The 15,524-nt window shown below is 35.8% G+C and overlaps 2 protein-coding genes across 7 annotated transcripts in view; one reads left to right on the plus strand and one right to left on the minus strand.

Annotated features, from left to right (window-relative positions):
- Nucleotides 1–13,059, plus strand: part of LOC111505668 (NAD(P) transhydrogenase, mitochondrial) — a 42,095-nt gene extending 29,036 nt beyond the window's left edge. For all 4 annotated transcript variants that reach the window (XM_074171006.1, XM_074171005.1, XM_074171008.1 and 1 more), the window contains exons 11-18: nt 2,275–2,363; nt 2,521–2,719; nt 4,221–4,387; nt 6,970–7,107; nt 7,162–7,382; nt 7,629–7,780; nt 8,075–8,339; nt 10,881–13,059. In XM_074171006.1, coding sequence (XP_074027107.1) covers nt 2,275–2,363; nt 2,521–2,719; nt 4,221–4,387; nt 6,970–7,107; nt 7,162–7,382; nt 7,629–7,780; nt 8,075–8,339; nt 10,881–11,233 — 1,584 coding nt within the window. In that variant the 3' untranslated portion in view covers nt 11,234–13,059. The remainder of the gene's footprint in view (nt 1–2,274; nt 2,364–2,520; nt 2,720–4,220; nt 4,388–6,969; nt 7,108–7,161; nt 7,383–7,628; nt 7,781–8,074; nt 8,340–10,880) is intronic.
- Nucleotides 13,060–14,222: 1,163 nt separating this feature from the next.
- LOC111505667 (probable multidrug resistance-associated protein lethal(2)03659) overlaps nt 14,223–15,524 on the minus strand; it is a 34,899-nt gene continuing 33,597 nt past the window's right edge. For all 3 annotated transcript variants that reach the window (XM_074171004.1, XM_074171003.1, XM_074171002.1), the window contains 2 exons: nt 14,576–14,716; nt 14,223–14,449 (listed from right to left, as the gene is read on the minus strand). In XM_074171004.1, coding sequence (XP_074027105.1) covers nt 14,303–14,449; nt 14,576–14,716 — 288 coding nt within the window. In that variant the 3' untranslated portion in view covers nt 14,223–14,302. The remainder of the gene's footprint in view (nt 14,450–14,575; nt 14,717–15,524) is intronic.

Raw genomic sequence — 15,524 nt, forward strand, 5'->3', positions numbered from 1 at the left:
TGCCGTAAATCTTCGAGTGATGCAGGAGTAGTACAGTAAATTCTGCTTTTTAGTCGGTCGGTAGCCAAGCGGTCAGTCGGTAGCCAAGCGGTTCGGCGTGGGTGCTTTGTTCACTCACTCGAATTGACTGCCGTGTTGGTCGGTGGTTCAAGCCCTAGCCTGAACGATCGATCTTCACTTGCTACCGCCCAACCCGTGTTAGGAATCAGACGTTAAAAGGTAAGACCTCGTTAATCCTTAGCTCGCACAAGTTTCGACTTCTGAGGGTTGACCCCACAGAAACAAATCTAACGGTGAAAGGTCTGGTGATCCTGGTGGCCATTTGATAGTGCCCTGCCTCCCAATCCAGTGATCCGGAAAAGTCTGATCTGAATAATGCCGAACAGGCAGAGCATAGTGCGGAGGAGCCCCATCTTTTTGAAATATTAACCGATCCTCCCGATAATTGTGGTAATTTTCAATAATATCAGTGAGAAGGAGATTAATAGTATCTTCCAGAAGCTCCAGATACATTTGTCCGGTTAAATTGCCTACTAAAAACAATGGGCCAACAAAATAGTCACCAAAAATTCCAGCCGATACATTTAATTTTTGTGGACGTTGAGTATGGACTTCATGAAAAATTTGAGGATTTGAATCAGCCCAATAGCGACAATTATGGCGAATAACTGTGCCATTTAGAAAAAAAGAACATTGATCATTAAAGCAAATGTTGAAAACAAAATGTGGATTTTCCACAGCTCGTTCACTAAACAACTCGCAAAATTGCAAGCGTCAATCGAAATCATCTTCATTCAGTTCTTGCGTTAATTTAATCTTGTAAGGATGCATATTGTGGGTTTTAAAAATACGCCGAATGCTAGTTCGTGACACCCCGGAAACAAATGCTAACTTTCTAGTGCTCGAAGTATGGTGAAGCTCAACATGGCCCATAAATTGCCACTTGTGTCGCCTCATTTGTTACTGGTGGTTCGATTTGCCGTTTTTAATTTGATACAGATCCAGTTGCACGAAATTATGCAAATAAATCGAAAACATACTGTCGCGATACATTCTTCCCATGTTGTTGATTGAACAGTTCAGCAGCTCTCGCAGCACAACTTCTATTTCCATAGTACAGTTCAATCAACTCAACCCTCTCTGCAGTTGTGTAAACAATTGTTTCTTTAGCAACACTTTACGGCACTCACTACTAGTAATAATGTAGATATCACTTTTAACATAAAAATGAGAAAAAGAAAATTTCTCAATTGTAATAGTCCTCTTATCAGAGAAGAAATAAAAAATTAACAAAAAGTAGTGTAAGAAACAAATGAAAGAGTTCCAAATACATACCAACTGAGCAGTGGCGTACAACAATTTGTTGCTATTAACAATATTGAAAAAGTTAATTATCGTAAAGAACTCTTTTAAATACGTCCAAATTTTAAAAAATGTACACTATTGTTTAGAGAATTCCAAGATCTTTCAAACGATGTGCGACTCGCCTCCTATTCCCTATTGAAATTCCAAGGGTTGTTCACCCCTCTGGGGAAAACTGTCCCCCTCCCAATAAAAATCGACCTGTCTGAGGGTTTTTCGGATTTGCAAGATTAGTACCCGAAACCTCCATGTCAAGTTTTCGATGGCCCACCCTGTATGTATTCAATTTCGAACTAGAAAGTGAAACTAAACAGAAAAATGTACTTTATCAAATGTTCGAACTGAGAACCATTAACTTGCATATAATAGCAAAGACAAGCTTCTGTTTCCTTGATTTCAACCATCCATATAGAAAAAACTTCAATGGAGTTAAATCGGGTGATCTGGGTGGCCATTCTGTAGAACTCTCGAGGAATTGTCGCACTGTTACTACGCCATGAGAGGAGGCCCATCTTGTTGAGAAACTTCTCCATTTCGCAATAGAGAATCGGGCTGGATGGCATTGTGTTTGGCATAACATGACTATTCAGCAAATGGAAATATCCTATAAGTTTGCTATCAAAAAGAGAGGTCCTCCAATATGCTCACCCAAAATTTCTGGGCAAGGAGTGAAAGACAAGGAGTTGGTGTTCAGATAGAACTGTATCTCCCCTAAAACTAAAGTTGACGTGTTTCATATTGTCATATCCTCATAAATTATTGAGGGTGACTTGTTTCAACTGGAATGCACTGTACAGTTATAACTGTGCAGTTAGAACTCCATTTCGTGTAATCTAAGTCAATCCGCAACTGGTACCAAAGCAACTATTGGTCTATGTAATTCACTACATTCATTATACAAAATTATTACAGTCTTTGGCTGCGGCTGCTGCTTTCGTTTCATTTATAAACGTCTTCGGGGGATTTCTAGTCACAAAGCGGATGTTAGACATGTTCAGAAGGTAAGGTATACGTTTCTCCAGAAATATAATCATTAAAATTATAATTTGATAGCGCAGAATGAGTAGAAATCAACAATGACCCAAGGGTAAGTAATTAGTAAGAGATACCCGATTATTTTCAACTGATACACAGTTTACAATTTCCTTTTATTTTCAGGCCTGGAGACCCTGCTGAATATAACTCTCTGTACGCTATTCCAGCGGCGGGGTTCATGGGGGCGTATGGGTGGGCGACAATGAATGGCTTAGCTGAAATTCATCAAGCTGCGTATTTGGCAGCATCTCTATGTTGTGTCGGGGCCTTGGCTGGTCTCAGTTCACAAGCAACATCGAGATTAGGAAATAATTTAGGAATGGTGAGAACTCTATTATATGGTCAAATATCAGTGAAATCAGATTAGATTATAAAGATTTTAAAAGATATCTATGTGAAACTGAAACCATTTATTCAAATGATTGCTTTCATCCAACTGCTGACACCAATATCTAACTGCTGCCCCACCACTGACACCAGAACGATAGTTTTCATTGTAGTTGCAAGTAATGCTTTCAAAACAAATGTATAATCATTTTGTTATTCACATGTTTTTGAGCACAGATAAGTCAGTGAATAATAATGATAATAATTGTAATTTATTGAACAAAATCACAATTTTGTTCAACTGGCTATCGACCGAAGTCCTTCCGCCCGTGTAACAAAATGGCTTTGAACTAATATAGCTTATTTTACAATATTAAAAAAATATATGGATATAAAAATGAACGAACAAAATAATTTCACTGATAAAGTTGTGTTAATTTTTCTAACAGTGTTTCTGTTGGGTGTCGATGTCGTACTCTTGCATGGAGGTTTCTTGTCACAGCACACTTTCTAATGATTTCTACATTGTCGTCTTTTCTAGCAAACTTCTGAGTAACTGACGGTAGTCTTTCCTCAATAGGGATAATACCAGTGAGTTAGTACAGCAGAGGGTTTGGGGGCTTGTGTTTGGGGTTATTGGGATGCCTTAATCTTGTTATTTTCCTTATAGCCTTTGTTTCAGATACTTTGTTTTCAGGGCCATTTGTTTGATATTCTTTTTTTTGTTATTGACGTGGCTGTTGAAATTTTGTCTGGAATCAAGCGTAACACCTAGCTAATTAACTGCCGACTTTGCATGTAAGATATGCTGGAAAACGTTGATTGTTGGAGAAGTTGTGGAATTCCGATTATTATATATGATGAACTGAGACTTAAATGGGTTTGGCTGGAGCCTCCATTTATTGAACCATTTTATTATTGTTGCAAGATGTTCCAAATTGTTAATAACTTTGTCTAGCGTTTGATCGTGGGCAATTAGGGCGGTGTCATGCACCGCCCTATGCGGTGAATATGCATAGGAGAATATATGTTTCATACCTGAAGTGGTTGATATTCCCTTGTTGTGATGATAAATATCAGAGCTGTGGTGAGCAATGGTGAGAGCGGTGAACCCTAAGGAACTCCCTGCTCTGGGATATATTAGCCTGAAAAACTACTCAGTATTTTAACTCTCAGTTTCCTGTCAATTAGCAGATTCTTAATTGTATGTACTAGATAGTTAGGACAACCCAGTTGATGCAGTTTGAATAAAACACCCTTGTGCCAGATGCTTTGTTCACATCCAGAAATATCGCTGCCGTTTTGTTGTTATTCAGCTTGGTTGTTTCAATGTTGTTCGTGAGAATCGTGAGAGGATGTATAGTAGATCTTCCTTGTCTAAATCCAAACTGGTAGCTTGGAATTTTATCATTAAGCAGTTGGAGTTAATAAAATGGAGTATAAAAATTGAGTGTAAAGATAATTTCAGAATAATCATTATCTGTTGATCATTCCAGATTGGTGTTGCTGGAGGAATAGCAGCTACTTTAGGACAAATTGCTCCAAGTAACGAAGTATTAGCACAAATGGCCGCTTGCGTTATAGCAGGTGGAGGGTTGGGAACTCTTATAGCTAAAAAAATACAAATAACTGATCTTCCCCAACTTGTTGCCGCATTTCACAGGTAAATATACTTGAATTCAGAATTCAGTTCCTCAAAATTATCTGTATTTAGAGGAGATTTTTGACATAAGTATTCTAGTCACTTTTATTTCAAAAATTGAATTGGTGGTCTTCTTTGATGATGAATAATGCAACCATATAATGTTTTTAAGACGTCTCAAAACATATGAAAATAAAATAAAAATATATCTGCCAGTTGAAACTTGTTAATCAACATTAGTGAAGTTACAACATATGTATCAACTTGTTACTAAATCGAGCCCAAATCTATTTTCAATGATTTCTAATCTTCCTCTATAGTAAAACCAATAATGATTAAGAGTAAAGCGCGTTGTCATATCTAAATTTTACGTTACCAGTTTATAGCAGAATCAAAATATAGTAAGCAGTAGAGTTGTAGGTTGTGGCAAATTATAGATAATACACAATACTAGTACGATTAAAAGGTATTATTTATGACAAAAATCAGTAATGAGCTTGTAATGAGTAATACTTATACATTTCCTGATTACTGATCAGTTAAAATTCATTATTTTCTGTATAGTGTTAGATATTTATTACAACTAGTGGCAACGCTGTACGCAACGATAGTTCTGTCTTTGCACTTTACCGTAACTTCCATCTCATCGTTGCAGTCCTCACTAATGTACTTGCAGCCATGAGCGTATCATTGGTTTGTGAATTATACAGCCTGAATTGTACGTTTTACAGTTAAGTTAGTCAGCAATCGACGTGTTGTGATAACAATTAGTGAAAATAATAGTGCTAATAAGTGTTTAAGCGTTACATAATTATATTTCTACACCGTTTTCAAACTACTCAAAAAATGGGAGACATGGTCGGGCCTTCCACGTCGAAAAAGGTAAAACGGTCGGAGTCTCGGTCAGTAAGAGAAAAACAAATTGTACTGCGAGTATTTTACTGTCTTGAAAGAGATCATCAGCCACCAAAAGATGACTTTGTGCATATGTGCTGTAATTCTACGTGTGTACCTCCGAATAACCAACCGGGCATTTCTACATCATTAAGTTCCACAATTACAAAAGATAAATTAGTTGATATGTGCTCTGATTATACCGGTGTACCAAAATCATCGATTTACAAAATACTAAGAGAAGCAGAAATTCATGGGGACGTACAAACGCCAAAAACTAGTAGCGGACGAAAAAAAATCACAGTTGATGAAGAAGCCAAAACCAGTATACGCAGAACTATTCACAGTTTCTTTTTCAGAAATGAGCTGCCCACACTACAAACAGTTCTGGAGGCACTTAGCGGTCATGAATTGGTCCCAAAAATGGGTAAAGAAACTTTTAGGAAACTTGTACACGAAATGAAATTTACGTACGGAAAAGTTGACAGGAAAAGCATTCTCATTGAACGTCAAGAAATAATAGCATGGAGAAGAAGCTATCTAAGAAAAATTGACGAATTTCGGAAGCTCAAAAAAAAATTGTACTACATGGACGAGACATGGGTTAACCAAGGACATACGGTCAAAAAAGTATGGCAGGATGGTGATATAACAAGTGCACGACAAGCCTTTATTGAAGGTTTGTCAGTTGGGTTAAAACAGCCATCTGGAAAAGGTAGTCGTCTGATAGTTACGCATATAGGAAGCGACAGTGGATTTTTACCAAATGGTGAATTAATATTTAAATCTAAGAAAACAGGCGACTATCATGAAGAGATGAATGCGGAGTAGTTTGAAAAATGGTTTGAAGGCATCATTCAACTTGTGGAACCTGGGTCTGTCATCGTCATGGACAATGCCCCATACCATAGTCGACATTTAGAACCATTACCGAAACAATCATGGAAAAAAGCAGCAATTCAAGAATAGTTAATTAATAAGAACATCCAATATAACAAAGATAGTTTAAAGGCAGAACTACTTCAGCTAACAAAATTACACACAGACAAATATAAAAAATTCGCAGTGGATGAAATGGCGTTAAGTCGTGGAATTACAGTTTTAAGGTTACCACCATACCACTGCGAATTAAACCCAATAGAATTAATCTGGGCGCAAGTAAAAGGATATGTGGCACGAGAAAACAGAACATTTAAATTAGTGGACGTGCAACATTACCTACAAGAAGCTATTCGAACTGTTTCTGAAGAAGACTGGAAGAAATGCATGCAGCATGTTTTAAAAGAGGAGCAAAAAATATGGAACGTAGACAACCGTATACTACTACTATAATTACCACGATTATTACTCCGTTTTCATAAGGCCCACCTAATGACTACAACGATTAGGTAAATTACGATATTGCAAAGTTTTAATGAAATAAATAAAAAATGTGTATGAATATTTCAACTAATTGTACTAAGAATTTTTCTTTCATTCTTAACCCTCTCAAAAATTAATGAGCACGCCCCCGATTTGCTGTCAACTGGGCTTACTTCTACTCTCAATCATTATTGGTTTTAGTATAGGCTCAAAGATTGAACTTCCTTATGGCCCCCAACATGGGACTTCCAAGCAATTCCAAAACGAAGAATTCGTTTTAATATTATATGATTACTATGAAATATTAACTTAATTTACATTTCATTAAACTTTTCCATAATTTCTAGTTTAGTCGGACTAGCAGCTGTTTTGACATGCGTGTCGACATTCATGCATGATTTTCCTACTTTCGCCACAGATCCAGCTGCTAATGTTATCAAGACGGCACTCTTCTTGGGTACATATATCGGAGGAGTTACTTTCAGGTATTAATGAATATTTTTTCTCGCGTCACCGAAGTTCACTTGGAATGTTTACAGTGGTTCCCTCATAGCATACGGAAAGCTTCAAGGGATATTAAAATCTACCCCTCTTCTATTACCAGGACGTCATGCTCTAAACACTGGTTTGCTGTTGGCAAATGTTGCTGCGGGAGGATATTTGTTTTATGACCCTTCATTGGTCGGTGGGTTGGGAGCTCTGGGAACGACAGCTGCATTATCTACAGCAATGGGTGTCACTTTGACATCTGCTATCGGAGGTAAGGGCTACCAAATGAAGCAGTTCACAAACATTGAAAGAATAATAAAATTGCTTGCTAGTCCTAAGTTAAAATTCTGTGCAATAGCTAGTAGAAAGCAGACCTCAAAGTTTGGAAATAAAAATAATATTGGATTACTTTTTTCTCAATCATATTCAATGGTTTGTTTGCATTTATGGTAATAATCTGCTTGATTGATATATAGCATTTAATTTTGTGAATATAAATATGAATTTTTGTTTTCAGGTGCTGATATGCCAGTGGTTATCACTGTCCTTAATAGTTACTCAGGATGGGCTTTGTGCGCAGAAGGTTTCATGCTCAACAATAACCTCATGACAATCGTAGGAGCTCTTATAGGATCGTCTGGTGCCATTTTATCATATATCATGTGCAAGGTTAGTAGATCTTCTGGAGATACAACGTCACTAAAAAATTACTAGTATATATGCGACACATCAAATATTCCAGAGCTCTGAAAATCGCCTTGTGTTTTCAAATAGAATTGCATGAATTGTGTACGCCATTGTCGGTAGATGATAAGTCACAGTCTATCACAGGTCTCTTCGTTCCCCGTAACCTGCGCGCTCTCGAATATACCAACTTCAACAAAATCTGTGTCGTAGATATTGGTTTGCTGTGTCCATCAATTTTTTTAACGTGCATGCTATAGGTAATCACTTTCATTTCAGGCAATGAACCGTTCACTTCCCAACGTCATTCTTGGAGGTTATGGTACGTCAAGCACTGGAACTGGAAAACCGATGGAAATAACTGGAACACATTCTGAAATTAACATCGATGGGGCAGTGGATGCCATCAAAAACGCCAGAAATATCATTATTGTTCCTGGTTATGGACTATGTGTGGCAAAGGCACAATACCCGATTGCAGAGATGGTGAACCTGTTGAAATCTCAAGGCAAGAATGTTAGATTTGCCATCCATCCTGTCGCAGGTGAGTACAAGTGTTTGCATTCAAACATGCATTTGACTGTGTGATAGAAATGTATCATTTGTTTTTGTACTTTGATGCATTTGGAACTTTGAATTACATCAGTCGATAAAAATCGGCCCATAATCGACCATTAATAAATATGGATTCTTCTTTCAAAGTTTTTCATTATGTTGTTAATTTTATAATATCAAACATCCATGCAAGTGTAATGAAAATAAACAATTTTTACTTATAAATATGAAAAATAAGAATCGTTAACTGTTTAATCGAAAAACACTGAAGTTCTTTGAATTTCAATTATACGCTAGCATAGATATCCCGCTCCGCAGCAGGAGAGCCTGAGATGTCTTCTATGGAGGTAAGAGCCTTCCTAAGTGGAGATCTTGTCCTCAGGTGTGTGTATCTGTGCCGAAAAAATGTATGATTCTGAGCCCACTCGGTGTCGAGAACATCTTGTCATAAAAATCTGTCACGGTAATGCAGAGTTCTACCTTGATGTACCTCCTTTTCCTAGCTACTCGTGGTACCCTTTATGAAATCTGAAGTTCCGAGTTCGGAACTCGGAAAACCGCCCTAAATAGTCCTGAAGATTGTAATAATTCAGTGTTTAAATGAAACAAATATCTTCGTGGTTGTGACTTGACTGACTTTATTCAGCATACAATTCAAACCTTCCAAGTAAAAAAACATTCCAAGAAATATACCGGGGGATCCATCTAAATGATGGAACTCCACGATATCACACCTTCACCCTAAAAATGCACAGTATAAATTCGAACTTGCCTATTCCTAATAATTAATCGTTAATCGCTTACAATTAAACTTAATGGCACAAATAATACCACAACTAAAAATATTTTCCTATATTAAACTCAATTATACCTATTGAATACTTTTTGTTTTGGTATGGTTATTAATTACATTTCTTTGAACGTAAATTATACCTCGGTGCATCTTCAACAGTCTCAGTGTTCACCGTCATCTAATTTTTTTCATTTTGCACTTCTATCTCGCCACTATCACCGATACTATCACTTTCAACATCACCCTTATGATCTAAGTTCACATCATCATTTTTGTCAATTACAATATTATCATTTTCGATATGTTCATCGGTAGGGTGTAAGGAATGCCGAGAGCGTCTTATTTGATCCGTATGCCTCTTATGTTGCCTAACCCCCACCGATGCAATATCAAACAAAGTATTTCCAATTTTTTTTTGTTATCACATCTTCGTTCCAGTAGGATTACTGATGTTAGTGTAATCCCTGTATAGAATATTGTCACCCACATTCAATTCTCTGTTCTTGCCCCTATAACCTTTCATTTGTTTTTCTACCTTAGCCTCTACGTGACCTTCACGGTTTGGCATTGACAGATCAAGTCTACCTTTTAATTTATGGCCAAACATCAATTCAGCTGGACTCACCCCTGTTGTAGTATGTGCCGTATTTCTATAAACAGAAACCTATAAATGAATTGTTTAATATTATCAATACTTAACACCGCCTTTTTTAGAGCATGTTTGAAATTTTTCACTGCTCCTTCAGCTCCTTCAGCCATTTATTTGCATGAACCTACTGCTCGAAAGTAGTCGATGCGAAAGGCGGACCGTTATCGGTCACTATAGTATCCGGTAACTCGAATTGTGAAAAACAAATCCTCAATTTATCAATAGGTTTGTTCTGGTTCTCAGTTTGTACTGTTTCGAATCGTCCAAAATCAGTGAGTCAGTTGTGGACTAAAAAGGTTAACGCCCAACTGAATACTGAATAAAATGTTCAGTATTCAGTTGGGTGACTGTTTTCTGACTGTTAGGAACAGTCCGGGCAGAGAACCAGAAAAATCCAATTAGTACCTTCAGCTGTGGTACCATACATTTCGAAGGCTTCCAGCCATTTACTATAGGAGTCTGTCAAAATTAATTTTTTTTTATTATGAATGGTCCCCAAAAAATCCAAATGCAGCCGACACCAAAGTTTTTTTGTTCGGCCATGAATTCATTGTGGATTTAGGCGGGTTACTACGTACAGCATTACAAATATTGCAATTGTTCCACATATTTTCTATTTCTAAATCAATATTGGGCCAGTATACGTATGATCTAGCCATGATTTACATTTATTGATTCCTAAATGACTCAGATGAATTTATTTCAGAATTTTATTTTGTAAATTTTTTGGAATTATCACTCGATAGCCCCATAAAATGCAACCCTGTTCTAAATGAAGTTGATCGCTTTCAGTGTCTTTAACCTTCAATTCTTGGTTGAGTTCGTTTATGTCTGGCCATCCGTGAAGCAAATAAAAATATAATTAATTCAGAGTTCTGTCTTTTTTGTTTTTAGCGCCACTTCTTTATGATGATAGGCAGGTTTTCTTGAGTTCGTAGAGAGTTGAGAGTTTCGAAACGTCAACAATTTAGCAATTGGTTTTCTTCAACATTTCGACCGAATTCCCGCCAACTTGACAATCGAAATTTATTATTTGTACCAAAAAATGTTGAATAACTTGTTGTATGTTCATTTTTTTTTTGTTTCAGGGAGAATGCCGGGCCAACTAAATGTACTTCTAGCTGAAGCAGGCGTCCCTTACGATGACGTCCTCGAAATGGACGAAATCAACGACGATTTCCCAGACACAGACTTAGTTCTGGTGATAGGCGCTAACGACACTGTGAACAGTGCTGCTCTGGAAGATCCCAACTCCCCAATCGCGGGAATGCCCGTTTTGAACGTGTGGAAAGCAGAAAACGTAATCGTCATGAAACGATCTCTCGGAACTGGATATGCAGCTGTGGATAATCCAATCTTTTACAAACCGAACACATCCATGTTACTTGGAGACGCAAAGAAAACTTGCGACCAGTTGCTAGCGAAGGTTGCAACTAGTTAATTGAGGAGCATTCCTAATTTTAATTTGTACAGATTTAGGGTAAGGATGACAAGGGATGTAGCACCCTCTACAGCTGAGGATAAGGCAGCAAAAATGAAACTTTGCGAGGTGGTAGCTCGAAAATTATCAGAGGAGACAAAATAACTCTTAATAAGTTTTACATTGTTTATTTGCTGATTGTTTTCAATACCACATTGTTTCAGTTACTTGTGACAATTTACTGTTGGTGCTACATTTGCAACTCAAGATAAAGGTGATATTTTATTTCTTTTAGACTGTGCACTTTTCTGCGGTGCTTTTTAAATTTTGACTTAAATGGAAGAATTTTTTTTCGATGAGCATTTACAAAATCCTACTATGTAGGACAATTGAAAGGGATTAACATTTGAAATTTCATTTGAAATCATGTTTTTATATTCAAAATTTTGGTTTTCTAAAACACTCTGATACGATGTTCTCATTCAAATTATTCTGATAATTAACTATTTTTTGTATATCTATTATTTTTTTTTAACTTCGCCGATACTTGTTGAAAATCTTTGATAAACTGAGAGCAATTCAAAATCTCAAATTAGAAAATTTTCAATTCATAAACCTTTTTATTAAACATGTCATACGTTCATTTTCTTTTTTAAGAATCATTTCAGATTCGAACAAGAAAATAGTAATTTCTAGTCTGTTTCTAGTCTAGGATCGAAAGAAAGTTTGTACTTCGCCCATCTATTCAAAACATTAAAATTAAAATACAATCCGATTGACATGAACTTAGCAACACTGCAAAACATTCATATAGTAATTTTCTTCTTCCTGTATTCTTATTGTTCTGGTTGTGTGTGCGGCATTGCCAACTTGTTTTTGATGTCGAATTAATGGTTAGTTCTCAAATTAGGAAGCATTTCATATTACGAAACAAAGACTTTATATTTGGAATTTTGTTAAAGAGATATTTGAGTCAGTAATAATAATCGAATAGTTATGTCATATACTCATTCATGTAGGTACTTTTTCTGCTTTAAAAAATCATATACATTTTGGATTGTGGTTTGAAAGAGGGTAAGTTATAGTGACTTCACAGTCATTTTTGAAACTCCGATTTTCCTTCGAAATGAAAAAGTGTGAGGGTTATTTCCTCATGAATGAACCATTTTTTTACAGAACTAAGAAATAATATTGATTTTATTTTGTTTTTTTGGAAAGTATAAAGGTTTATTACATACATTGAAATATAAATCTAATTTGAGAAAAAGAAAGTACTTCTCACTCGAGAAAATGACAACCCTTCATTAGGCGAAAAGTTGGGAAATACTTATTAAAAACGAAAAAACAACAGACCATATCCGGAAATTATTCATTCAATTCAACTAGAAAATTGTTATTCAAACTGAAATATACTCCATTCTAGTATAGATATATTCATGAAAGGAAAAAGAATGTCACGACACCTATCTCTGTAACTAAGAATTCGATCCCAGGGAACTCAATTTGAAAAGCCCCGTATATACTGATGCAGTGTTACTATCTCAAACCCGAATGAAGATACTAACACTGAAATTCTAGGACGCGAAAGCCTTAACCAATTTATACTGATACATCTTGTGCCGTTCAATTTCATGGAGAAAAATAGTCTGACTGTTGTCTTGATTGCTTTGTATTATTTCGTTTAATTCGTGTATCTCAGGTAAAGTAGTATTTTTTCACCTTTATAGGTTGTAATTAAATTTGCTTTCGACGTTACATTACGAAAATGTAAAAAAGAACCGATTGGGACTTTTTGTTAACATAACCGAAAGATCATCTATATACATTAAATAAACTATTTACTCAAATGTATTGTCTGAGTTATCACACCTATCCTGCATTATCATTTGGTGTAATACTTTGTTTTTGTCGTAAATTGCTCACATTGCCATCCAGGCTGGCTACAATATATTTTATTCGAACAGTTATTGTATGGATTAATCCAATTTGAAAAATATAATTCAATTTTTCAAATGACATACCTTTTTTTTATTCATGGATCATTTGAAATAAATCAAACACTTAATGTTAAGTGATGAATACCATGATACATTATTAAAAACCAAACTTGAATCAATTGAGCCGTTTTTGAGATTAGCAAGCACAAACGTACAGACAGGCAGAAGGTCTGAAAAACATTATTTTGGGTTCTATTGTGTTAATAAAGACCCCAATAATATTTATTTCAAACGTCTTCCATGTACAGATATCAGTGATCACTTACACTTTTTTTATACCTATTGGTGAGTCAGTATGTTTTAGTAACTTGTCTAAATATTTTTTTTTCTGAAACAAGTGGTAATAATCAAATACTTGTCGGAAATAGTTCAACCGTGATTATCCAGATGAATAAGTTACAGAATCAAACTCAAAAGCGGACGCGACACATAATATATCTTTTTCCATCACCTTCTAACTGCTACTATACGTTGTTGCCAGCATGTTTACTAAATAATTTTTACCAACAATGTTGAAATGAAACCAGAACTTTAAGTCATACAGTTCTTTTCATGAATGAGTATTGTAACATAGGGTGTTTTCCTGATATATTCAACTGTCATTTTTAGTTGTGGTTATACTATATTCATTTAGATTAGTTTGGCAGTAAAATGATTAGGTTTTCCAGTTGAAATTGTCTCAGTAGACACCTTTGAATGAATCATAGCAAAGCGACTGTACAGGAGGTGAAAATCAAAAATATATCAATAGGCCTTGAACAGAAATGTAGGCTAGAGACAAGAGGTGAACAAACAGTTTACTTTATCTCCTGAAGACGCTGACTTGGTTGGTAAAACGCGCGATGAGAAGTGTATTGCATTTCTGGTGATTGAGAAAAGTGCTCGATTTTAGATTTATTCTACGCAAGAGATTCCAGATTTACCTTTTATTATAGTCTCTTTAATTATGTTTGGCGCTAAATCACGAAACCAAATACTAGTTTAGTAGTTTTCAATGAAAACAAAACCACTACTCAAGATTTTTCTAAAATAAGAAACATTTATTGATATCCACATGAAAGGCAGCAGTCATATAAAATGGGTCATCCAACTATCAACCATTTCTCGGTGACTCTTCTTCTTCATCACTATCTCTTAGTGGTTGAGTAGCATTGTCTCTTTGTGATTGTACAGAACCCCCTGGTTGGACAGCCTTCGGTTTTTGTGACTGGGCTGCATTAGATTTTCTGGCTTCATAATTCTGGGAAAAATCGATAGGTATATAAGTTATTGTTACAGGAAATAATCTTAATTCATCAGTTAACATACTGGAAGATCAAAATCTACATGTATATGAATATTTTATGAATTGCTTTTCTGAACATACCTCTTGAGCTACTTTTTTAAGCGTGTCGGACACCCCAGGACCAGTTTTTTTCACCAAGTCAAATAACATTCCATCTCTGTTTTGAAGAAGTACATGTGGATGGTCGAATTCAACTACTGAGCCAGCATCCATAACTAAGACCTTAAAAAGTATGACATTTTGATGAAGATGGTTCAGTGTGAGACAAGAGATACATCAACAATTAAAGAACACACGAACTTTGCAAAAAGTCAAAATGGACTACTCGCTGGTCACTTTTACTTAAGAGGTCACCTGAACATAATAGGTGTGTACAACGGGACAAGATATCAAAGTCGGACAGAATTTATATGAAAAGAAATCATTTTTAGTATTGTTTGATGAAAATTCAATAAATATTTTTGTTCATAAGTCGAAACTATTCATGTTCACCTTCTGTTGAAAATAGAAATATTATTTTTATTGAGTTGCCGGAAAACTAGACAGAAATCATATATAAATCTTTTTGTCGGTCAAGGTAGCCGAAAACACTAAAAATAATGATGTATCTTCCTGTCACTACCACCACAAATATAACATTCACATTTTGTTACATTGTTTCTTAGAAAGTAATAATTGCCAGTTTTCAGACACTTTTTTATATGTACGCAGGATAATTCAATAGAATGTAATCGGGTTGTCAAAAATAGAAAAGAAAAATAATACCGTTTTTCGTTCTTCCATAAAACAGGGTATTTTACGGCAAATGTGTCAACTGAAAATCAGTAGGCACGTCAAGAGTACTTCTACCACGCCACTGAAGGTGATTGTCGCAGTCGAAACTTTTGGAGATTATAACCAAAGAAGACCACGGTAAAACCCGAAAATCAACCAAAACTCAGGAAGAATTGTCGAATCCAGAATCTTTAAACATGGAAATTGGGGTTCTGGTTCGAAGTGCTCAACAAGAAGTCATCATTAATTTTACGAA

Source organism: Leptinotarsa decemlineata, unplaced genomic scaffold, assembly GCF_025532065.1.
Source record: "Leptinotarsa decemlineata unplaced genomic scaffold, Ldec_3_MD MMD2_tig00000008_RagTag_RagTag, whole genome shotgun sequence".
NCBI lineage: Eukaryota > Metazoa > Arthropoda > Insecta > Coleoptera > Chrysomelidae > Leptinotarsa > Leptinotarsa decemlineata.